Source organism: Bombus flavifrons, chromosome 1 (assembly GCF_040668555.2).
Source record: "Bombus flavifrons isolate JBK064 chromosome 1, iyBomFlav1_principal, whole genome shotgun sequence".
Taxonomy (NCBI): Eukaryota; Metazoa; Arthropoda; class Insecta; order Hymenoptera; family Apidae; genus Bombus; species Bombus flavifrons.
This window is the reverse complement of record NC_138442.1, coordinates 22,393,067-22,416,697: the sequence shown is the minus strand read 5'-3', so window position 1 is coordinate 22,416,697 and position 23,631 is coordinate 22,393,067. Positions and strand designations below refer to the sequence as shown.

General features: G+C 32.3%; 4 protein-coding genes and 1 long non-coding RNA gene across 7 annotated transcripts in view; 1 reads left to right on the top strand and 4 right to left on the bottom strand.

Moving 5' to 3' along the window:
* LOC138182074 (uncharacterized) overlaps positions 1 to 10,001 on the bottom strand; it is a 22,020-nt gene extending 12,019 nt beyond the window's left edge. The window contains exons 1-8 of one of the 2 annotated variants that reach the window (XM_069117617.1): positions 9,100 to 10,000; positions 7,518 to 7,630; positions 7,220 to 7,438; positions 5,857 to 6,275; positions 4,600 to 5,305; positions 3,283 to 3,517; positions 2,543 to 2,774; positions 1,248 to 1,615 (exon numbers count right to left, since the gene is read on the bottom strand). In XM_069117617.1, the coding sequence (XP_068973718.1) occupies positions 2,569 to 2,774; positions 3,283 to 3,517; positions 4,600 to 5,305; positions 5,857 to 6,275; positions 7,220 to 7,438; positions 7,518 to 7,630; positions 9,100 to 9,211 (2,010 nt within the window). In that variant the 5' untranslated portion in view covers positions 9,212 to 10,000 and the 3' untranslated portion in view covers positions 1,248 to 1,615; positions 2,543 to 2,568. Of the gene's footprint in view, positions 1 to 1,247; positions 1,616 to 2,542; positions 2,775 to 3,282; positions 3,518 to 4,599; positions 5,306 to 5,856; positions 6,276 to 7,219; positions 7,439 to 7,517; positions 7,631 to 9,099 lie in introns of those variants that run through there. The other variant, XM_069117625.1, reaches the window with a different exon arrangement.
* The window catches only part of LOC138182093 (uncharacterized), a 26,091-nt gene extending 2,460 nt beyond the window's left edge, over positions 1 to 23,631 (top strand). Inside the window, exons 2-3 of the long non-coding RNA XR_011173708.1 lie at positions 119 to 196; positions 23,366 to 23,631. This is a non-coding gene — a long non-coding RNA (uncharacterized LOC138182093). The remainder of the gene's footprint in view (positions 1 to 118; positions 197 to 23,365) is intronic.
* Positions 10,621 to 13,544, bottom strand: LOC138182089 (protein jim lovell). Its single transcript, XM_069117652.1, has 6 exons — positions 13,112 to 13,544; positions 12,622 to 12,852; positions 12,373 to 12,549; positions 11,859 to 12,303; positions 11,402 to 11,461; positions 10,621 to 11,225 (listed from the first exon to the last, which is right to left on the bottom strand). Exons 2-6 carry the CDS (start codon positions 12,802 to 12,804, stop codon positions 10,837 to 10,839), a joined length of 1,254 nt encoding a protein of 417 aa, XP_068973753.1. The 5' UTR covers positions 12,805 to 12,852; positions 13,112 to 13,544; the 3' UTR covers positions 10,621 to 10,836.
* Positions 13,112 to 15,356, bottom strand: LOC138182084 (uncharacterized). Its single transcript, XM_069117639.1, has one exon. It carries the CDS (start codon positions 15,341 to 15,343, stop codon positions 13,832 to 13,834), a length of 1,512 nt encoding a protein of 503 aa, XP_068973740.1. The 5' UTR covers positions 15,344 to 15,356; the 3' UTR covers positions 13,112 to 13,831.
* Taf1 (TATA-box binding protein associated factor 1) lies at positions 15,536 to 23,178 on the bottom strand. 2 transcript variants are annotated; one of them, XM_069117546.1, is made up of 18 exons: positions 22,570 to 23,178; positions 22,061 to 22,473; positions 21,743 to 21,988; positions 21,488 to 21,625; positions 21,226 to 21,407; positions 20,736 to 21,134; positions 20,425 to 20,665; positions 19,998 to 20,356; positions 19,653 to 19,915; positions 19,199 to 19,560; positions 17,899 to 19,119; positions 17,577 to 17,819; positions 17,049 to 17,487; positions 16,827 to 16,969; positions 16,602 to 16,739; positions 16,387 to 16,522; positions 16,091 to 16,312; positions 15,536 to 16,005 (listed from the first exon to the last, which is right to left on the bottom strand). In XM_069117546.1, the coding sequence occupies exons 1-18, from the start codon at positions 22,916 to 22,918 to the stop codon at positions 15,791 to 15,793; spliced, it is 5,709 nt and encodes a 1,902-aa protein (XP_068973647.1). In that variant the 5' UTR covers positions 22,919 to 23,178; the 3' UTR covers positions 15,536 to 15,790. The 2 variants fall into 2 exon arrangements, with proteins under 2 accessions (XP_068973647.1, XP_068973656.1); XM_069117555.1 differs by having other exon boundaries at positions 21,226 to 21,398.

Sequence of the window (23,631 nt, the reverse complement as noted above, 5' to 3'; positions counted from 1 at the left end):
TACTTTTATTAGTGATAGTATTTGTAATTTGTTAATTAGTGATCCAGTAGTAGTAGTAAAAAGTGATGATGATAGTCGGTGTTATCATAATTATCATTGTTTGCACTGAAACCTATAGATGGAAGCGCAAGTTATATGGAGAAAGTGGGCGACAACGTCCATTGGATATGAAAAAGAGAGGGAATAAAGAATATTAGTAAGTAACTATAATAATATTACATCATTCTACTAGTACTATATCATAACATAAGAAAGAGTTATTCAATTTAAATTTTTGCCTACGAATTACGTGCGACTTTAACGTTGTGTACAATGTGTTACATTTTCTATAAGGTATACGTATGTACATATGCAATGTATAACGTATCATCGCTAATATTTGTATATGTGCACTGACAATGGAGTACTACAGTATGCGCCCTATAGCATACATGTGATTTACAATTTGACTCATGCAGAAGCTTTAATAATTTATTTTCGAAAACTAATGGAATTATGGTTCTTTTTGTCTCTTATCAAGAAAAATGTGTACATACAAGTTCAAAAATCACGACTGATCTCAATTTCGCATGTATATCGTGAGTTTGTGAAAAAATGGCACAATTAGAAAAAGTAAATTTTTCGAAACACATTGGTATGAAATAGAAATTTTTAAACAGGAAGTAATTAATAACCTAACTGGCGATGGAAAAATTTATTTCCTTTTAAAATTTAGATAATAATTTTTTAGCCTTGATATATATATTATTTTTTAACCAAATATTGTTTAGTTACGTTGCTTACTATTAATTGGGGTAATCTAAGTGTAGTGTTAAACAGTTTTGAAATCGTGACACTCTTCTCGTTAAATAACATAATTTTGTTAATTAAAATGATAAAGCTCCCTTTTATAATTAATTTTCATCAAAATTGACAACTTTTTAAATACTCAATTAATTTCAAATACTACTGAACGATGGCAATCAAATTGTCAAATTTGAAACGAATAATTTGAAATAAAACGAATGTTGTGATTCATGGAAAGAAATGTTTTGTTAAAGAAATGAAATATTTTCTGTCAACTGTAACAGTTGTAACGTTTAATACTTAAAAACTAGAAACCATTGTAACAAGTAATAAGAAGGAGATTTAATTTCTTAATCTTTATAATGCGTTATGCGTTGCCGCAAAATATAAATTGCTGAAAGTGTATGTATAAATTAGATACGAATGTGTATATTTGTATAAATATATATACTTACAATATGTTGAAAGAAACAGATTATTTTTATTTATTCGAATGTGGCTGAAAAAAAAAAATATCAAAAAGGACGGAGACAGAAATAGCGTTGCATCACAAATTTATAAAAAAGTAACAAATATCACCGGCACAATCTTTTTCGTTATTTCTTGCTTATCTCTTTCCAAAAAAAACTGGAAATTTTTTTCTTTTAAATATATGACAATCGTAAATAGTTATAAATATTATCCGACAGGGTTAATAAATTCTACATACAAGTCTTCCTCTAAGGGTCCGGTATCCAGTTCAATTTCACTTTCAATTTCGAATTCGCAGTCTCGCACGATTTCTGAGAAAAAAACGCGGATTTATCTTCTCAGGAGACAAACATGTGACCTAAAAAATCGTTCATATTTACTACTGATAATGTCAGGCACGCGTGATAAGCGAATTCAATTATTTTATAATATACAAAATTGTAAAGTAAAAGAGAGTAAAAAAATATGTATGAAAGAGATAAAAGGTAGAAACGGAATTATCGGTAACATAGTATTACCCAACCAGAATTAAAGTTATTTGGAATATTATGTTTAGTTAAATAGAAAAAAAAAGTATAAAATACAAATATAAGAAATGCTTCAAAACACGTAAAAATACTTATACGTTACATAATAATACTAAATTTATTATACGGAAATATTTTTCTATATGTCTTTGCGTTTGTCGTATCTTTCTTTCGGATAAAGTATAGTCTACGAATTGCAAAATTTTTGATCTGAATGTGTCTTCTCGATGGTATTTTAGGTCGCTAAACCCGAAAATGTGGGTCACGGTTTTGAAAATTCGGTCTTACGAACGTCTGTCTTAACTGTACTACAAATCAGTGTAAGAGCTTGATCATACAGAGTGGTAAACTATAAGCAGCAAAATTGGCATTAGTCGTGCCATTGCTCCTTTCGCCGCTTTCTGTATGATCACGGCTTAACCGATCGCATCTCGACGCTGCGACTAGAAAATAAAATATAGCCAAAATCTAATCCGATACTCGCGATTCAAACGCATACGGAGTAAACCATACGGAAGGTTAAGAGTAGTGAAAATCAAGTTGATCGAAGTTTCTTACGCCGTATTTCTATGAAAAATGATTAGAGCCTTTCTTTCGATAGATCTTAAAAAAGAAAATAAGTAAAATATTCGGTATTACCGAAATACTGCTAATTTCGTACAAAGTAGAAAGTTCTACGAACTTTTCAAACACGTGTTGTTAAAAACGTTGCTAAAAGAGAAAAATGTGCCTGATTCAGATATCAACGAGAGTCTCACCTATTCTACATAGCCTCCATACGTTTTTAATGTCCCGGTGAAGTGCTCGGATTAACTGGACTCGGACTTGAGTTTCTGCTGGGAATTCTAGGAACTCCAACTACGTTCGCGAGATTCTCCATGCTTTTCGGGAAAGTCCTCGTGATAACGGCGTGTTCAGGACCAATTAACGCGTCGCCCATCACACCTAGCCGCACACCGCTTCCGTACCTGTGTAGGGTTATCGACATATCTAAAAAAACGACATACAACCCTTATTAATGAGCACCGAAAACAAACGATCCGCTAAAAGTAGACGCGTGTTGAGAATATTTGGTGAACCATAAAAAGAAGAGGAAAAAAGTATAAATGACGGTGCATCTACGTAGATCATCGATAACTAGACTACGGATATTCGTGGAAATTCATATTTTTATGAATATAATCGAAAAAGTGAAACCTAGATGGTATTACTACGTTTTGGATATTTTATACATTTTTGTATATTATTTGCATTCTGAACAGCTTGAAATTTTCTCTAAATGTATAAAAATCCGCGATTTGTCGATGATTCACGATAGATAGTTATCGGAAGAAGTTAAAAATAATCTTCGATACCTTGTTCACGTAAGATAAACATAGAAGAAAATAAAATCGTCAAGAATATATATTCCGAAGCTGTTTCTATACGCTGTAGATGGGAGAAATAAATGCTTAACTTTTCCACAAAACACGCTACATGTTAAAAAAGAGCAACTTACTGCAGTTGCCTTGAGGAGGTCGCCAATACATCATCGCGTCCACGCCTTCTACGGGCACATCTCCGTTGACATGTGTCAAGGAGAGGGAATACCTTCTCGTTAACTGATTTAACATCACTTTGAGCAGTAACGACGGCAAACAGGAGGAAATCAATCCGCAAGACTCTTCAGCTGCCGTTATGGCGTACATCGCACTTTGCTTTGCTCTTGCCTCGCGCACATTTTTCTGAATAACCTGAAATAAGCACGTACTTGATCGTTTGCATTGCTATTAAATTAGTAATTATTACTGGTTATAGCTATATAGCGAACATAAATATCAGGACACCTACTATTAGGTTATATTTATCGAAAAACTCTGCTTTATTTACGTCTACTTTATTACGTTTATTTAACTTGCATTACCAGAAACTAAAAGCAACGAATAGAATTCGATTTATACTAAATATCTAGTAGCTGTCCCGATACTTACGATCAGTTATAGCGAATAACGTAAACGGATGATAAGTTAAAGCAAATATGTGATAGAAATTGCTAAATCTCTTCTTAAAACATGATGGGCCATTATAGCGCAAAATAATAATTTAAAGGGAATGCTAACGTTGGTATTATTGTCCAAGATAACGAGCATAATAGATTGGTAAATCGGGAAAATTGGGTCAAACGCGAGGGCGTATCGTTGTTACATAGTTTGTTTTCGTCTCGTGAGTTTCACCGTCATTTTATCCTATTCTGCTATTTAAAAAAATTGGTATAATAGCGATGATTCGTTCATCGAGAGTTATGCTACTACGATGTTAAGAACTTCATCGATTTTAATCGAGATTATGCCAGGTTACGTAGTCAGATACATTACGATTAGATACTTAGGAAAATGGGAAAATGGTTAGATTTTGAAAAATTTCCTTAAAATTATCGATCCGTTATTTGTGTTATCGTTATCCTTCCTATTATTTTCAGTTAAAATCAGAGTATACTTGAAACCAAGATGTATTAACAAATTATCATTCACTAGGATAAAATTTCAAAATAATTATTAAAATAATATCGTTCGTCATTCCCCCCAAAAACCTATGCTTCGAAAATTCATCGATAATAGAAATTACTTTCAACTCGAATCACCAACTAAATAACTTCAATTATAATCGCACTCAAAGGACTTTTTCCACTAACTGAAATATTTCATTTAACAAAACTGTTCGAGACACGAATGATCTAAACGTAATCGTAATACCGTGCGTAAAGATCTTCCTCGATCAACTTCGATAATTAACTTAACAATTAACTTATGCAAGACACGTATGCAACCATGCAAACCTGTAAGATTTCCACCAGATCATCTTCGAATAGCGGAGTCTTTGTAGGAAGCGCAAGACACAAAATGCCTCTAGCTTGGTGATTCCGCAGAAATATGGCCCTCTGATCGACAAATTTGCCAGTGGCGAGCACATCGTCCGGTATTCTAACGCCGGAATGGCGAAAGTATTCCTTAAGAGAATCTACCGTAGCGGCTAACAAAACTTCCGCCTCCGTCGCTCCTGTCATAGACGAGATTTTTCGAAGAACGTCGAGTTTGATCTCCTCCGACCAAGCAACTACTTTTCGTCCGCAAGGAGACGTAATTTGAAGTCGATTGGCTTGCGGATGCTTCAGAAATAATTCTTCGAAAATTGTCTTCGGCGCCTTTATAGCAATCCACGCGATGGAAACCACTTCCATGGTGGCTTGATATATTAAAGGAACGTAGCACCATAACATAGAAGTCAGAGTATCCGAATGATAATGTTTGTGACGTGATTTCAAAGCTTGTAACTCTCGAATAAGTAATATCGGCGTTTTCAGAGTTATAACGACTGCTAGATACCAACACCATAGAATGGCATCGCAGAAGAATTGCAGAGGGTTCAAAGATTTTAGTAGAGCGTGTAGAAAGACGGTATGACCGACGTTTCGTTTACTGGCTTCTCGCTGTACGATAGAGAGAATGTCGAAAAATCTGGGTCCCTCTCCTTTCCTGTACTGTCTGGAATGAAATAAAGCAAATTGACGTCGAATTTGAGAAATTTGATATTTTTTAAATCCTTTAAAGGCTTTTTTTACATACTTAATTTAGTTTTATAAATTATAGAGTCTTGCGGGTAAACTTTGTACTCTTATGAAAGATAAAGGGCTGATTTTTCTTAGCGAACGACGTTATACATTCACCTTGATACTAAAATGACTTTAAGTAGCTATTTAAAAAGAGGCAAACGTTTCAAAATACCATCTATACAAAGAGCTACGTAGAAGAAAATATTCTAAAAATTCAGTTTAAAGAGCATAAAAACGTTACTTAGTAATATGAAAATTAATAGCAAGTAGAAATAAAAGGAAAGAACTAAATACCTAAGAAGCGTACGTCATTAAGAGAATTAAATAACGTTAATCGACCGAATCATCGTCTCTTATACAATGCATAATTTTATTATTAGTTCTTTCCACGAGCGTATATCGTACTCTTTAACCGATCCAAATTATCGAAACCCAAAAAACCCTACAAAAATCAACAAACAATCCAAAAACATTGTACCGTACCTTGTCATCTCTTTCACCGAAGAGACTAAAACGATGACAGCGATTTTCAAGCATTGAAAAATACCAATCTGCTTCTTCAGGATTTCTGGTCTCTCGTTTGGATCGTTATTGTATAAAAATTCGTTCCAATAATTACTGAAACTCTCCGTGAGTTTCTGATAAAGTTTTGGAAGTGCCGATGGCTCTGAGTAAAGATTCGTGAAAGGAGAGTCCGCTTCCTGACACGCCCAACTGTCAGTAGAATATCTCAATGGAAGGAAGTCGGCCAACGCTAGGTGTTCTTGTTGAAGGAGCAGATGATGAACCCTCACCAAACAGATTTGGTACTCCTCTCCACGAAGAAGACAGTTTATTACGTGCACCTGCCACGGTGGTTGTCCGAATGGAAAGAATTTCGACGTGAGATCGCTCACATAGTCCTAAAATGCATGAATCTACTGCAAATAGTTATATTACAGACTTGTTTGCCTTCGAATGTGCGGTTTAGAGCGTAAATAATGGGGGCTAATAGTGAAAAGCGCAGACAAGTAATAATTGAACGGGAACATCGAATACGACTCTATATCGCGTTTCGGTTAAAGTCGAATTACAGTAAAGTACGACGCTATAGTCTCCGTCGATCGTTTTAGTGCACACAGGTTGTAGATATTTTGTCGGAAGATGATATAATATTCGATGCAAGAAGTGTTTGAAACTTAAAGATAGACTACGGATGTTTATGCAAATTTATCTTGTAAATATCATAATAAATAATTTCGCTTTGAATATTTTGTATCGTGTGTAGTTTTAGACGTTAAAATTTTCTGCAAATGCATAAACATCCACAGTCTACATATGGAAATCGACTTAAAAATCGTTTTTTCGCAAAATTCACTAAATGCGCTTTAGACCCTTGTTCGAGGTTTCCATTCAATCGAAGAGCACACGGGAAAAACGTGACAGGTCCGTTTCTGTTGTTCCTTTTATATTCTGATATCGCTTGATGATTAAATTCGAAGGATATATAATCTCTAGAAATAAATAATAAATCTATGGAATTCTGGGAACGATCGACATTTTTGAAATGTTCGTTAAGGTGCGAATATACTTAATCGTGAATTAACTGTTGAATTTTTCTGTTGCTTATCGTATTCTTTCCTTGTCGTTTTCGATCGTGTGAAAGAATTGAAAAAGAAGCTTAAAGTTAACAGAGACATAGAGAAAAATATAAGAACCGATTTTATCAAAGAGTATACAATATAGAAAAGTACGAGGAGAGTATAAAACAAAAATGCTTTTAAAGAACGTGAAAGACAAAGGTATTTTAAAAATAATCAAACATGATGTAAAACAGAGTGCAGAAGATTGGATTTATGAAACCGACCTGAATGTTGAACTCTGTGATGGGTCGACCTCTGAAGGAACACGGTGAATTTAACAAGTGATTATCCACGGAGAAATAATCAAGATCCTTCCATACGTAAAGACCCCATCTCGTAGATAATCCTGCGCGAAGAAACCTTCTGGATGTAGTCAGATGTACCAAGTGGCCGCGAATACCTTCTGCGATCGAGCGACTTTGAATCAGCAAAGTACAAATCCCCTGAATTTAAGAAGCAGAGCGATGTAAATCGATAACGTTGAAATTGAAGAAATTAAATCGTCTAATTTTGTGTACCTACGTGATTTCGAAATTGATCCAGGATTGTTCGAATGTTGTTCTCTTCCACCACGACCACGTTTGGATATTTCCATTTTACGAAACGTATCCAACCCTTTCTTAACCATTTTAACACTTGAAAAAAAGTAAAAATATTTTTCTTATGAAAATGAGATTGCGATAATCGCCTCTTACAACATCTCGATGTATTTAAAAAATAAGCAATCGGTTTTAAAAAATGCGATCTTGTGCGAAAGAGCGCTATGATTCGAAATACATGTGTAATCTAACTAGCTTAACTATTTGTTGTAACTGCTTTCAATTTTTATCCGTAAGACTAATTCTTGGATAATTTTATTACTACCGTGAAAATAATTCGTGTTGATATAAAACGAAATTTCAAAGTTTCTATGGTCGATATAAAAATTTCAATGACATGAAATTTATATAATCTTACGTAATTCTATAATCGATGCATTATCAAGAACTTTCTTATTTTTCGTTAAATATTCTACAAATAATATTTTCGATGAAATGTGCCATTCCATTAAAATAATTGAGTTTTTCAGAAGAAATATTCCATTAAGATAGAATTTTTCTTCGTTTTTTTGACCAATCTTAAGTTCGATTATCCGCATGACAGCCGTTACTTAACTTGAAACAAATTGTCTGCGTAATTACTTCTCTACTTATGTTTACAATTCTGTAATATTTCGTTGAACCGATATCTGTGACCGAAAACAAACGAACAAAAATACGAGTCGTTTCCTATCGATCATTGCGAATTTTTCACGCATCCAAAGTGCATTATATAATGGTAATTAACTCGATATACGACAAGGAAAATTGTGGTTAATAGATAGGAATGTAATAGAAATGATTTTAACGAAATATAGATTCGAGGAAACACGTATCAACGAAACGTGTGATTCATCTCATTAAATGCAAATTGATATGGCACGCAACATCGAGCTTTGCGTTAATTTTCCTATAAATTTCATCTATCGTATCATTTACATAAGTGACACTTTCCTTCAAGATCTAGATAGATCCAAAGAAGATTATATTACAAAAAGAATATAACATTTGACTTAATAGGAAGGAAATAACAAGAAGAAGAACGGAAAAAATATTGTGAATATACAAACATGTTATTTATATCGAACATATATATTACGTAAACAATTATGAATATTATTTATTGCAATATCTATTGCGACAACAACAAGATTTGTCTATAAATATTCTCTAACAGAAGAAATGTTCAACATTCTGCCATCTAGCACCTGTGCTTGTATCATTTTTCTGATTATCGTAAAAAAGGCAACTACAAATATCTTAACCTTTTGCCAGTGTAACAAAACGACAAAAAATTCAGAATGAAAAATTTCGGAAATAATTACGTCAGATACAAAAAATACACATTTTCAACACTTTATAGGAAATAAGTATTAATAATTGTAACATAGTAATACTATAATATTGCGTTACTGTGTCACTGTAAATTTATACGATTATGGTACTGCTCGAGTCTCTCTCGGGCTACACTGTGAAAAAATGAATTGTCGATCACGATCGGATGAATCTTCTTCAAGGATAATTACCCGGATAAACGAGTAGCATAAAAGGCACCAAAATGACCAGTAGCAATATACTAAAGCTCAAATGCAACAGCAATGAAATTCCAAGGATGTCCAAAAGATAGAACGTCGCCATGATCCTCTGCGATAATCTCTGCACTCTTCCAACTTCCTTCCAATAAGGAACCAAAACCGGAAGCGTATCGACACCACTTTAAGATCAATTTAACTCTCAATTATAATAAATTTCGCTGGTAATTGTAAAAATGGTCGCGTGCTCGAGAATCCACGGTCCTATGTTGACTCCGCTCTCTATGGACGATTATGTCTCGAAGACATGACCTTCGACCTCGTTTGCAAAAGGCCAGCCAGACGGTAGCCCGATGATATTGCGAAGCCACTGTCCTCGGGCTCGTCGCGTTCCCCTCGTCCCCGGGAATCCTCGGGGATCCGTGACATTTGCCGGGGAATCGTAATTTATCGTCGCCCATACCGCCAAATCCAATCACGGGTATGTTTAATTATAGGCGGCCAGTCGTAATAATCGCGGAATCTTTCGGCCTTTGATCGACGTTCAGGAATCGCGGGAAGAGTACGCTAGAATATTGGTGTCTGTCGTTCGTTGAGAGATAACGAATTTCTGACGATAGGATGAGGTCTCTTTTATTAGTGGGAATTAGGGAATTCCTCGTAATGCCTCGTAATGAGCTAACGATAATTTTATTTTGAGCTCGAGTCGATGGCGTGGTGGCTGCTTTATTAGTATGTATTGTTGTGACGGGAGATTGCTAGTCGACGATTTTAATTATTCGTATACAATGTGGGGCGTTTAGACCTCCAACGATTTTACAATCGTGTATTTGTTATCCTTGTCCCATGTCCCAAATAATTTTGCTTCAACTTCGATCTTTTTTTTGACAAATTTTCAAATATTTCACTTCGAAAGCTATTGGATATCGTAGTACAGACGTTAATAAGTAACCATGAAATCGTTTAGATTTTTTGAAAGCTCCAAACAGGTTAGAAAACACAACCTGGCCCTAAACGTCCCACGTTACACATAGAGTTAGTAAAAGAAAATTTCCACGTGAAGCATGAACACATTAGTGTAGAATTGAGATCGAATCAATTTTTTAATACTTCTTCTTTCCGTTTTTCTCTTTCTCTTCCTTTTCCTCTCTCTATTTTCTTTTTTCTTACTTAAGAGAAGTAATTGATACTTGGTGATTGCAGATTAAGTCTTGAATTCGTACTAAGAAATATACATATTTAAGTAGAGAAAAAGAAAATTAAAGCAATAAAATAAAAATTTATCATTCAGTATTTTGTGATTTTGTATGGTAACGATGAGTGTGTTATGATACCTTGATAGGTAAAAAGGATACACAAATGCAAATCTTTTATTTTATTACAAATGTATATATATTTACAAAATGATATATTAATATACATATATGTATGTTTACAATGGTTCTTCTTTTTTAAAGTAACCTGTTTTATATAAAATATGTTATCTTATCTAGATTCTAAATCTGTCTAATTAAGAGAATATTGTATTTCTGCAAATTTTTCAATTTTTTGTTACCTTAATAGTATCAAAGAAATATAAATAGAAAATATTAAATAATTAGATTTTTATCAACTTTTTCGTTAATTGCCAACAACCTTTCTTATAAATAAAATTGCGGCAATTACATTTAATTTACGTACCATGTAATAATTTTATGCAAATGTCAATGTCAATTGTTTCTTCTTCTAATTTCATGCGCCACCATCCACTATTGGCTTATTAGGTTTGTCGCGCTTAGCATTATGATACAGATACGAATGTACACGTAAACTATTACTGTTTTTATATTTATTACCACAAAGTCTACATGTTAGACTTTCAAGCGGACCGTGAATATATCGAACATGTAGTTTCAGATTTTCCTTACGCGTGAAATGACGAAGACACCATGGACATGAATACATTCGAATAACCTTACCTCTTTCCACACGTAATGTTGGGCCCAGTTCGGATACAACGCGTAAAGTTGTTTCCAATGGCAAACTATTGTTGGAAATACCTTTAACGGTTCGTCGACCTTTACTATGACAACCAGTTTCGTACGTAAATTCACTTTCAAAACCAGTCATGTTACTTAAACCTATTAAATAAATGTTAATAAAGTCCTAACGGTAATTGTAGTTATTTAATTCCAGATAAAAACAAATAAGTGTTTTAAGAAACTAAAGTATTAATAAAATTATTAAAAAAAAAGCAAAGTTCAGAAGAATAAAAAAGTATATCGTTAAAATAAAAAGATAGAGATTAAAGACTTACCAAATGAATGACTTTGTGTATTCTGATTGTAGGGAACTAATTGCATATCTGGTACATAGTCTGTAAGATATAATATTTTTCATTTAAACATTTACTATCCTGCGGTATTGAATTGTATAAAATTGAGATTTGAAACACCCAGTAAATAAGCATGCAAATATATAATTGATTCCATTGTAAAATTAATTTGTGCTACATATACTAAAAAAATTTGTACAACTGTATATCCATCGACGAAAACAGTTGAGTGTGTCAAATCTTTTGCATCAACAGCCAGTAACTGTAGTCTCTTCGCTAATTTTAATCATCTTGTTTTCTCTAGTACTCATTTTCTAAGTACTCATTCATTCAGCAAATGTAATATTTTTCAGCTCCGAATGATGTCTTTATAGTCATCAGCCTACTAATTACATAACTTTTGAAATGATTACACTAATAAAACATGTAAAAATAATACCTTTTGTCTGTAAATTTTCTTCAGGTTTATAAAGTGTCTCGTTAGGCAAACATGTTTTATATCCTGCTTCTGTATCTATGTCAAGTGTATAATCCAGTGGTCCCTGCTTTGCTGATTCTATATGACTTATATCAGCTGTGCAATCTAATGGTTCCTCTTCTATACTTGTCGAACTGTTATTTTGTATATCTTGTATATTATGAATTGAATTAGATTCCTGTTGACAACACATGTCACTGACACTTGTATTCTCTATAAATTCGTTACTGTATAATTCATCTTTTGATAATTGGTTTTTGCATTGCTGATTTTTCTGTACAAATTGTCCTTGTTCCTCAGAAGTAGGAGCATTTGTATCTGAATTAATACAATTAATACTGCTGTTTTCTGTGTTAAATATTTGATCCAAGTTCCCTGCATTCCTTGTTAAAGTTTCTCCAAGTTTCTATAAGATAAAATTCATTCTTTTATTTATCTTATTATCCTTTAAATTTGTATGTCTGATCGAACGTACCTCTTCTGTTTCTGTAGTTAAACCTTTTATTTGTAAAGTTTCTGCAACTTTCAAAAAACTAGCAATATCTTCTTGCTTAATGTTAACTTCTCCTTGATACATAAAGTGAAGCATTGCTGACAGATCACGGTAATTGACATCTTTTAAAATCACAATCGGATGTTTACAAGAGTTTCCCTGTATTATTACAAGTACTTTAATACTATAGAATATATAAACGTAAACTATATGAAATAAGTTTAAATATACCTTGAACAATTCCCTGAAGTATGTACTACAAACTGACAATATTAACTTATGTGCACGTAGTATTTGACCCTCTGCAGCTAATGTTACGTCTACTAACTGCTCATCGGTTAACAATGTATATAATCCAGAGGACAAATTTCTTGGGAAACTATTCCAAACTAAGGAAAACTGTTCTCCAGACATTGTTTCTTTATTCTTTCTTTCTATAACGTTTTAAAAATGTTTGAATAACTGAAAAATAAACATTTATAACAAAAATTATTATTCATAAATACTAGTAACTTATACAACTTTTATTGTACTTTATTCTAAGCAATATTTTTTGAACAAACTTTATTTAGTATTTATACAATTGAAATTAATAATACAAATTTGCATATTAAGTTATATACATGTTAAAACTTTGTTTTCTTTAAAACAATATATTGTCACAAAGGATACACTGATAATAAAGGAACAATAAACATTATAATTTATTTAAAAAGTTAACCTTTATTGAAACGCAATTTGACGATCTGACGAAAATAATCCACCGAAGCTGATGTTCGTTATGTAAACAATACGATTTTAATAATTGCACTATGACATACGCTTAAAAAATTTATTTAACTTCATTGTCACCACTTTTTCAGAGTTTCTCGAGGATTAGAAAGCAATATTTCATCAATTTTCAAACAATTCATGTCTAATTTTAAATTACAATTTATAGTTTATAAAATAAATGTTTTGACGAATCAAAAAGTGTTCAGAATGATGTAAGATGGAGGAACAAATATCAATAACTTGAGATAAATTATCATGCTTTTTAATTACAAACAAACTTGGATTATACTAATATTGTTTCACATTTAGAAAGTACAGATTATGACAAGATATTTAATATAATACCACACACTGTCAATTTTTATTGCCTTTGTTTAATGCGTAATACTATGAATTACGCTATTTAATGTCGAAACACAGCCATTTTGATGACAATTATTTGTATGAGTAATTTGATGATTATAGGTTTATTATAAGAAAAATTGTCAAATTTCATGCCTAAACTGTGAACTAAGAGTGATAGTTATTAAGAAAAATATAAAAATATCTGTAATTGAAATCATTTATTAATGTTTGTAATATCACATAGAATCTTGATATTCAATAGTCACATAATATTTATTTTAGTATCATAATATATACATGTATCATAATTTTCGATGAATATTCACACTTCCGGTGTCTCTTCAGTTTCGCGTAAACGAAAACATTTCCACAAACCATAACGAGCTTCCCAATCTATAAAAAACAATTCTGGCTTGTTCCAAAGTATATGATGTGCTGCGAAATTATATTGAGATTGAATAGGAGGATTTAGATGTGGAGCCCATTGTGCCCTTTCCATCATTACTTTATTCACATATTCGTAAAATACTTTAGCTTTATGAATCCAACATAAAAGAGACATAATTGCTATCACTGTCGCATGTAAATGATAGGATACTTCATCATGTCTATTTCGCTTCAAAGTTACATCTTGCAAATTCATTAGGAGACAAACCAGAGCTGCTGCTGTAAATCCACATGGCACCTCTACAGCAATCAGACATATCGTACAATAAGTTGATTCTAAATTCATACGAGATGTACAATGAATTATGATACTTTTTAGAAGGCTATCATGCAAAATTTCTCTGTGAAGTTTACAGAATAGCTTATCTTCTTTAAAACATGGACCTATGTTGAGATCAAATTGAGTATCTTCGAAAAATATCTTAGGTGTATTAAAATTCATTTTATTTCCTTTTCTATCAAGCAAATATTGAATAACTCTGTTACCTAATAAATTAGTTATTTTATTTGTCGATGCTATCATTTCCATTAATAATGGAAATATTTTTGGAGTTAATGTTTTTTCATATAGAGTTACTTCATGTATGTAGGCTGTGTATTCAAGTGTACTACCAAATTCTAGAATAATTTCATCAGTCATTCCTTTCTCAACAACCCATGAACACATATGTTGAACTATAATCAGAAGATGATCGTTATATACATGTTTTACCATATTAATAATGCAGACTTCCAAACCTTTTTTAAGTGTTGCATATGGTAAAAAATCAACAGTTGCATGTGCACTAGTTATAGAAATATAAAAAAGATTTAAAATTCTTTCAATAACTACTATTGTTTCATATGTATCTGGCCAATTATAAACGTCTAATAATTCGTATAATATTCTTATAATTTTTCTTGTGTCTTCTATATTTATATTTGGAGCTTCGATTCTGTCCCATATAATATGAATCATTGATGATGCATTAATACCATATTCCAATAAATTACACATAAGTTCAAAACAGAAGGTTTCAAACTCCCAAAGCTTATTTTCATAAATCGTGTTAATTACAGTTTCTAGAATTTCCTTAGACTTTTGAGGAATGTATATTTGCAATAAAGTAATGTAACATTCTCTCGTAAGTCGACATTTTCTTCGTCGTTTCCATTCGCACATGTTATGCGTTTGAAAATAAGTTTCATTATAATATAAGAGGAGTTTAAGAATACATATAATAATAGCGTTTGGTTCATAAGTCAACAGCTGCTCTTGTAATGCATTTTTTGTTATTCTAATTATATTGTCAAACATTTTGTCTTGTTCGCGTTGTGAATCTAGAGATGTAGAACACATTTCAAGTATATAATCCATTCTAGTTTTTAATTCTTCATCACTAATCATTATTAAATAATATTATATTAATATCTGTAAAGGAACATTACAAACAGAATTTTGATTAGAACTAAGTTCTAAGTAAATATAACTGAATTTGCAGCTTTTTCTATTCAATTATTTTTCTTTATAAATCTTATACAGATGTCCTCACTCTATATGAAGGATCAAATATACACATGATATTTAAAAAACAATTTCTCACTATGTATTTACATATATGTATATATAATATTCACAGATATGCATTAGATGTTCATTTTTCTTTTTACAAAATCATATCTAAATAACAAAACATTCATATTTCATTCAATTTCAAATGTTGAAATGTAATTATTCCTATAAGAAATAAATATCTTGCATTTTTTCTCTCATCGCATTTTGTAATACAAGTCTTCCGATTTAAGAAGTAAACTACAAAATAGCATTATTGCTAAAAGAAATAATAACATTTTTTTAGAACCAAAGATCACCACCAACATCCTCCTCTGGTTGCGGTAATTGTTGTGGTGTTTTTTGTTTTTGTTTTGCGTTATTTTCTGTATCATCATCGCTTTCAGAGACAGCAAGGTCGTCTTGTATCTTGTTTTCACTTTTCTCATCTCTTGCTGGCAAACCAGCTAACAAGAAGTCTGAAGGATCGTAATTAGGATCAACATCCATACTTTCATCTATAATTTAAGAAACATACGATTTAATTAATGAAATGACAAAATGATAAATAAATTTATAAAGTATTTCATTCCAATTACCAACCTTGCTGAAGCAATTGTTGGTCTGCCATATAAAAGCCGACATTACCCAATTGAACCATAGCTTCCGCTGCTTGTTGACTATCATCATCTGCTAGTACTACTCCACTTTCTGTACCTTCTCTAACTTCATTTAGCTCAAGTGTTTCCATTTCCGCATTTTCCGACTGTTCATCCGTACCAAATGGAACCTCATCAAATTCATCTTCGCTAGAGAATTGTAAATCTGTAACGAAGTATACAATGATGTTTTCATTTAAAGATATACATTTAAAGATAATTTTATAAAATCTTCTCTACCTTCTTCAAGGACATCTTTCTTTTTCGAATTTACGCTTCTACTACCATCGCCTTCCATGTCGCCTTCCACGTCCACAAAATCAAAATCATCCATATTCGATTTACCGAATGGATTTTCTGGCGAACTTGTTTGACTCTAAAAAAAAACACCATAATTTACAAAATTGCTTATAGGGGAAAATTAAACATCTGTTTTTTATGGATAAATATTGTACCCCTCTAAATTCAGGCTCTACAATGGTATAATTTTCCTCATCTGGTCCAAGCCATGAAGGATCAATGTCTGCTTGCTCCATTGCTCGCTTTTGTACCAATAATATATTGTTTTCTAATTGTGTTAAATGTTCATCATACTGCAAGACAATTTGATTATGTGAATATAAGATTAAAATATAATAATTAAGATATAATAAATACTCCTAAAAAAAACCCTTAAGTACCTCATCTAATGTTTCTTTACAAACTTTTACTAGCAATTCTGCTTTCTGCGTAAATGGAGATTCCTTTCCGTTATACACTGTACAATTTTCCAAAATTTGTTCAATATCCCTAAGAAACTCATGACGATTATGATACTTATGCGCTGGAAGAAATAGGTGTAATCAAATATTTGTCAAAAAATCGATAACATGCAACACTATTTTAAATATAGTTTAACTTACCAGATACTTTTTTGGATATAGTTTCTAGATCCATAGGTCTTTTAATAACATTATAATAATCTTTCACTAATTTCTTATTAACTGGTTTCAAGAATGGCCAAGCTTCTGTCATAGATTTCAATTTATTATTTACAACATTGTCTAAGATAAAAGTGAGAGCAACTTGATCATTGTCATCTAGTAGAGGATTAATTGCTTTTTCTAATCTCATCAGACGATCTTCCTTTTCTCCAAGTCTTTCTACACAAGTTTCCAGCATACGCTTAGCTGCTACTGTTAATGAACTCTTTAATCCATTATACAGAGTTGAGTTTTCTACAATCTGATTAACATCAGCCAAAAATTCTTCTCGGCTTTGATATTTCTTTAATCTTAAATTTTCACGTATGGTTTGTAAATCCATAGGTCTTTGTATGATTTTATAATAATCAGGAACAGCCTATTTATGAAATATGTAGATAAATTCTTCAGTTGCAGACAATTATAAAATAAATTTATATAAAAAAGTTTAATAAAAATAGAACATACTTTGGCATTAACAGGAAATAAAAAAGGTTGAACGTCAGGTAGGTCTCGCATTTCGTTAAGTATACTTTCTAGCATTGTAGACATAACTACAACAGGATCTGTTCTACGTCTATTAGCAGGTCTCTGTTGTCGTTTAAGATAATCACAATGATCATCTCCGGTAGCTCTCCTTCGTTTCTTAGAGCTTACTGCCTCCTTAGGCACCTTCAAGAGTAACGTACGTCTTTTCATTTCTTCAGCATGCTACAAAAGCAAAATTATAAATTAATATATAATAATCATTTAAAAGAATACTACTGTTTTAAAAAACTAAATAAATTACCTTAATTAATTTGGACGATAACTTCACTTTAGTTCCGTCTACATTAACAAGATCTTGATCATCTGTATTAAGCTGTTTCTCAATTTCTTCCTCTTGTTCTTCTGTCATCGCAACATTCACGGGCGCTGTAGTTATGCTATTCTGATATAAAGGGCAAGCTTTATTGGTACGCATGTGACCTACATTACCACAAGCACCACATTTCAGTTTGAGATCTGGTTTAAGTTTAGGTTTTTTACGTTTAGTAGGAGATACTTCCGGTTTAGGATGTTTAGAAGCAGAAGAAGTAGATTGGAATGAATTACAGAATGGAAGGATACTGTTTGAGGACGTAGTGGTTGGGGTATTGGTATTACTACGGTCGAATATATTACTCAATGACGCATTGTTTCCTGCCATTGGGCCACCAAGCATACGTTCACGTTCTTGATTTCGTTTAATCCTACGTAGTTGTTCCTGAATTCTTCTTTTCTCTCTCTTCATTTCTTCTTTTTGTGCCTCGTCCAATGTTGCAAATTGTTTAATAAACGTTTCATCCTTAGAATTTCTAATTTTTATATAAGTATCTATCACCGCAGACTTCCTTACTAATTCTACCCTTGTATATTCTTTACCCTCTGGATTTCTAAATGTCCGATAAATTTTAAGAACTCTACCCTGTTGCGAGTTAAAATTATTTACAGGGCTATCCTCTTCGTCATCCTTCTTTTTCTCTTTAGACTTCTTATCTTGTTCTTGAACTTCACCCATTAACATTTTTCGTAATTCATGTCGTTGTTGTTCCTCTCGTTCAAGTGATAATTGGGTACTAGTTTTTTTGTTGGAAAGCATGTTTTCTATGTTTTTACCCATCTCTTCTATATCAGAACTATCTTCTTCAGAACTCTCGCCTTCATCTGTACTCAAAACCTCATTAGAAGATAAAACACGATTTTGTAAATCAAAAATTCTCTGACATTCTTCTTTGTATCTTTCTTGATGCTCAGCTATAGAGTAACGATTTCCTCGTGAAAATTTAGTCATGCCCTCTTCTCCAGCTTTAGCTTTTTCTGTTGACAACGTTCTAACAACATCGATTACCTCCCATCGAGATAATTTTTTAATTTCTTCCTCAGGCACACCAAATTTTCGAAGTAACGCTTTTGCGTTATTTAATGATAACCTTCTTAAATCGGCATCAGTTCCAGTCACAGTCCGTTTTGGTTGAGCTTCTTGTTCTTCCTAATTAAAGTCAGTAAACGAATGATTTAAAATATAAAATATGCAAAAAAAGAATTATAACTGAATATTAAATATTTACCTTACTAATCGTGGGTTTATTTGGTATTCGAACATAGGAAAATCCTTCACCACAACCTGTTGGATCAGCTGGTCCTGCTAGCTGTAGCAAGCATTTACCTTTCATAGCTTGAATGTATGCTCGTGTCGTATTCCAAGGTGCAACTTTAACTTCATCGTCCATTTTTAATTGCATTTCTTCGTCATCATCATCTTGAGGAGTAAATAGGAATTTTTCGCCATAACCAGCATCCTTTAGTCTTTGCTCAGCTGCAATCATACTAAAATAAGCGCAACATTGTTCAGGAGACACCATCGCTCGAATCTCTTCTTCGGTTGGTAACCTAAAGTCGGGTTTTATAACCCACCAATTTGAATCCATGCCTAATATAAAAGAGTTTAATGTTTGTCAGACTAACTTATAATACAAAGGTAATTCAAACAGTTTATAGTATAACTTATGCAATAATAAATACCTGTTCTTTTAAAATCAGCGCATAGTTTCAAACGTTTCCTAATACTACTCTCACTATGCGAAGGAAATGCTCTTTTAATATCATCCATTTTAATACGTCGGGGCGTATCTTTAGATTTCCAAAATAATCTGTATATAAATACTTGTAAAAAATCTCTCACAAAATTATTAGCTCTCTTTGAATTAGGACCTGGAACTTCATATAATGGACATTCTTGACCAGCAACAAATAAAGCATCCATTTCTCTGATATAATATTGTTGTCTAGGTATACAGAAAAATTTATTAGTTGTAATACATTCTTCATACTATAAATAATTTCCATAAAGAAATGTTATTGAAATACCTTGTTCTTATAACTAAGAAATCTGTTTCTGGAATTTTGTGCTCATAAATTGGCGCTCTATACATATTATTTTCCACTGCTTGTATACTTTGACCAGGTGTAAGAATTCCAAGAAATGGGCTAGTATGGGCATAAGCGGTTTCACCATATTTGTATTTCTGTGGTCCTTGATCTTTGCCTGCCTTTCTCTTGTAGTAATTTTTCACCTTGGAACACATTCCTACTTGATTCATCAATGGGGGATGTTCTTCAGAAAATTCAATAAGTACCAATTCACCATCTTTGCCAGTTAAATCTTCAGGAGTTCTCATGAAAAAGACATCACCTCCACCAGATGCAATTCTTTCTTGTTCTCTTTGCTAATAAACAAACGTCGTTTAATTCTTGTTCCTACTTAACAAATAATGTAATAAAGCATAATACATACTTTGGCTTTCTTTTTGATATGCTTTATTAATGGCAGGACAGAATGTGGACCAGGATGAGCAAGCGGTCCATGGCTAAATCTTCTTAAAGGTGGTCTATGGAAATTTCGAAGCCGAATTTGACCCATATGAGTTTGAACAAATGGAACACGTAATTCTACTACTGGCGTACTATGTTGTATCAAATTTCCACCTCCAACTTTTAATCGTAATGTTGTTTCTGACGATCGCGGCATATAGTATCTAAATAACACAGAAAATTATAAAATTATTTCTTTTTATGCAAATTAAAATTATTAAATTATTAACTTACGTATCATTTGAAATATTAAATGGATCTCTATCAGGTGATTTTGGTGGTGGAGGTGGAGTGTCTTCTTCCAATACGTTAATTACTCCAGCTTTTCCTAGTAATAATTTACTTTTTTTCACATGAGGATGAGGTATTTTTACTTTTGGTTGAGGTCCATTATCTTTATGAACCAGTGCTGGATCTATGTCATCAGGAATACCAAGAACAATATTCTCATCATTTGGATCCAAAGTAAGAATTTTAGGCTTTGGTATCTTCTTCATATTCTCAGGATCCCAAATTACTTCTTCTTCCCAAAGTCCATACACCAATTCTTCATTTTCTACAGGAAAAATAGAGTACCAAGTATCATCGTAATTTTCTTCCCGATTTTGTTGTTGATTCCCTTTATTCATGTTCCTATTGATAAAAGTAAAAGTAAAAATGAAAAAAATTATATATGCAGTAATTTTCTAGTATAGTATAACAAATAGATTACTACTTTGCTTACAATTTAGTTTTCTGAGATTGCATGTGTAATGGAGTTGTAATTTGCGAAGTGGCTAATCGAACGTTTGATGCAACCGGTACAGGTGCTCCTTTGCCTGGTTGACTGAATGCCTGAGCAGTTCTGTTCCCACTGGATGGTACCCATCCAGCTGCATTATTTTTACTATTTAATTTCTGTAATACCTTTTAAAGTATTTATATTCTTACTTGTTAACTTATATAAATATTTAATTAAGAATATCTTACACTAAGATATTACGTACCTTATGCTTTATATCATCACCATTCCATATGACATCATCTTCCCAGTGTAATTGCGATACCATTAAAAATGCATCATCAGAAAATTCCTCATTAGTGTCTTTGGTATCTTTATTATCTTTATTGCTTTGTTCATCTAACTATTAGAAATATAACAATAGCATTACCCATGATAAATTGATTTGTGGAAATATTAAATTACAACTTCAAAATTATGTTTGATATTTCATATTTTGATATATATACAAATTAAATACCTTGTCAACGATTTTAAATCCATAGTTAAAACCATCCCCTGTTTCTGGAACTTGAAGCATATCATACCAAAGCTGTGCAGGACCAAACCGCCAATCCGCAACTTTTGGCCCCATATCTCCATTTTCTCCAGTTTCGCCAGATTTATCAACTTGTTCTTTATCTTCTACTGGCATTAATAATTTTGTTTCATCATCGGAACGACATATATCCGGTGTTGGGTCTGGACCATATTGCATCACCCAGCCCTAATATACACATAAATATTTAATCAACATACAATTGATACACTATAAAATTGAACCACTATTTGTATATACTTTAAACTTTGTCTTTTTTTCCTCCTGATCAGAGCCAGAATCAGAATCTCTAATATCATGATGTCGTTTCTTTTTACGTCTCCTTTTAACACCTTTCCATATTTGTGGAAGACTACTAGGTTTTCCTGGACCAAATAATCTTGAAAACCTTAAAACTTTATTAGCTCGAAAATCAGGAAACAATTCAGTAACATCAACATTGGCATATTTTGATGGTAGCATAGAAGCAAGAGGGGTTTCTAATTTACGCTGACGTGCAGCTTCTGCTTCTTCTGCAGTAAGTGCTTCTTTTTCTTCAGGAATTGGAGGAGGTGGCATTAATTGTGTATCAGATTTATTAACAACCTCTTCATCATCAGCATCATAATCAACATTTTCCTTTTCAGTTTTTACTTCAAACATGTCCTGTTTACCTATTCATTAAAGTAATATTTATATTTATATATGTCTATAAAATTTTATTTTTAACTAAAAAAATCTTTTAATAGTTATATTTTTGTTATACTTACCACTTTCTTCTCTTTCATCCTCTGCTAATTCATTTATATCAAAAAAGTCAAGAGCACTAGGTGATTTCTTAACGTAACTGATATCTTTCTCGTCAATCATATCATTTTTTTCTTCAGGCTTATCGTTAGATTCATTTTCTTTTTCTTCTGTGATATCATCATTTTGCATCATTTCACGAATAAACGAACTTAATCCAAGCCTATTCAGTGAAGCTATATGTTGCTTTGCCTCTGGATCGAGAATATCATCTTCCAGTTGACCATTGTCATCAATGTTGCCAAACAAAAAACCAGTCATATTGATCCCAGACGTTATGTCTTTATCATTTTCTTCTTCAGAATCAGCCATTTTGTTATAATTAAAATTCAAGAAATTAGTATGATGTTAAATTTTCATAAAAAGATATCGGTTTTCCGAATATACAGTAGACGTATAGTACTAGCACATATTAATTGCACAGTTCTTAATTGTATATCATACATTTATTTATTTACAGTTCATTATGCACATATACTTATATATATTTATTATGATTTCACTATTTACAAACTTTTATTAATTACAAAATTAGTGAAACAACGTTTTGTTTACGTAGACCTTTGCATCAACTAACCGCCATGTTCTTTAACATATTAGGTAGACTGATTCTCTGACAGACGATTAAATGACTGAAATTATATTTAGTATTTCTTACAACATTTAAAAAATAAAGTCCCTAGGAATAGAATAAAGTTTATAGGATATTCCTATGCCATGAGTGATAAATGGTAACAAAGAGGAATTTCCTTTCCGTAGGTTTCCTCTGGTAAGCACGATCGTGTACACAAGATTGTAAATACCAATGGGGAGGGTAAGGCTCTTAATGTCGGAAGTGGTGCTTTACAAATCGGTCACTATAGAACACTGCGATCGAGATTTTGTATTTAGCGCCATCCTTTGGTGAAAGCATTGAAGATAAAGGATATAAACTAAACCACTTAAACTGAGCTTAATCAGTGATTGAACTAAACTATTTTTCATAGTTTTTCTCCGTTTATTTAAAGTAAATACATATACAATAT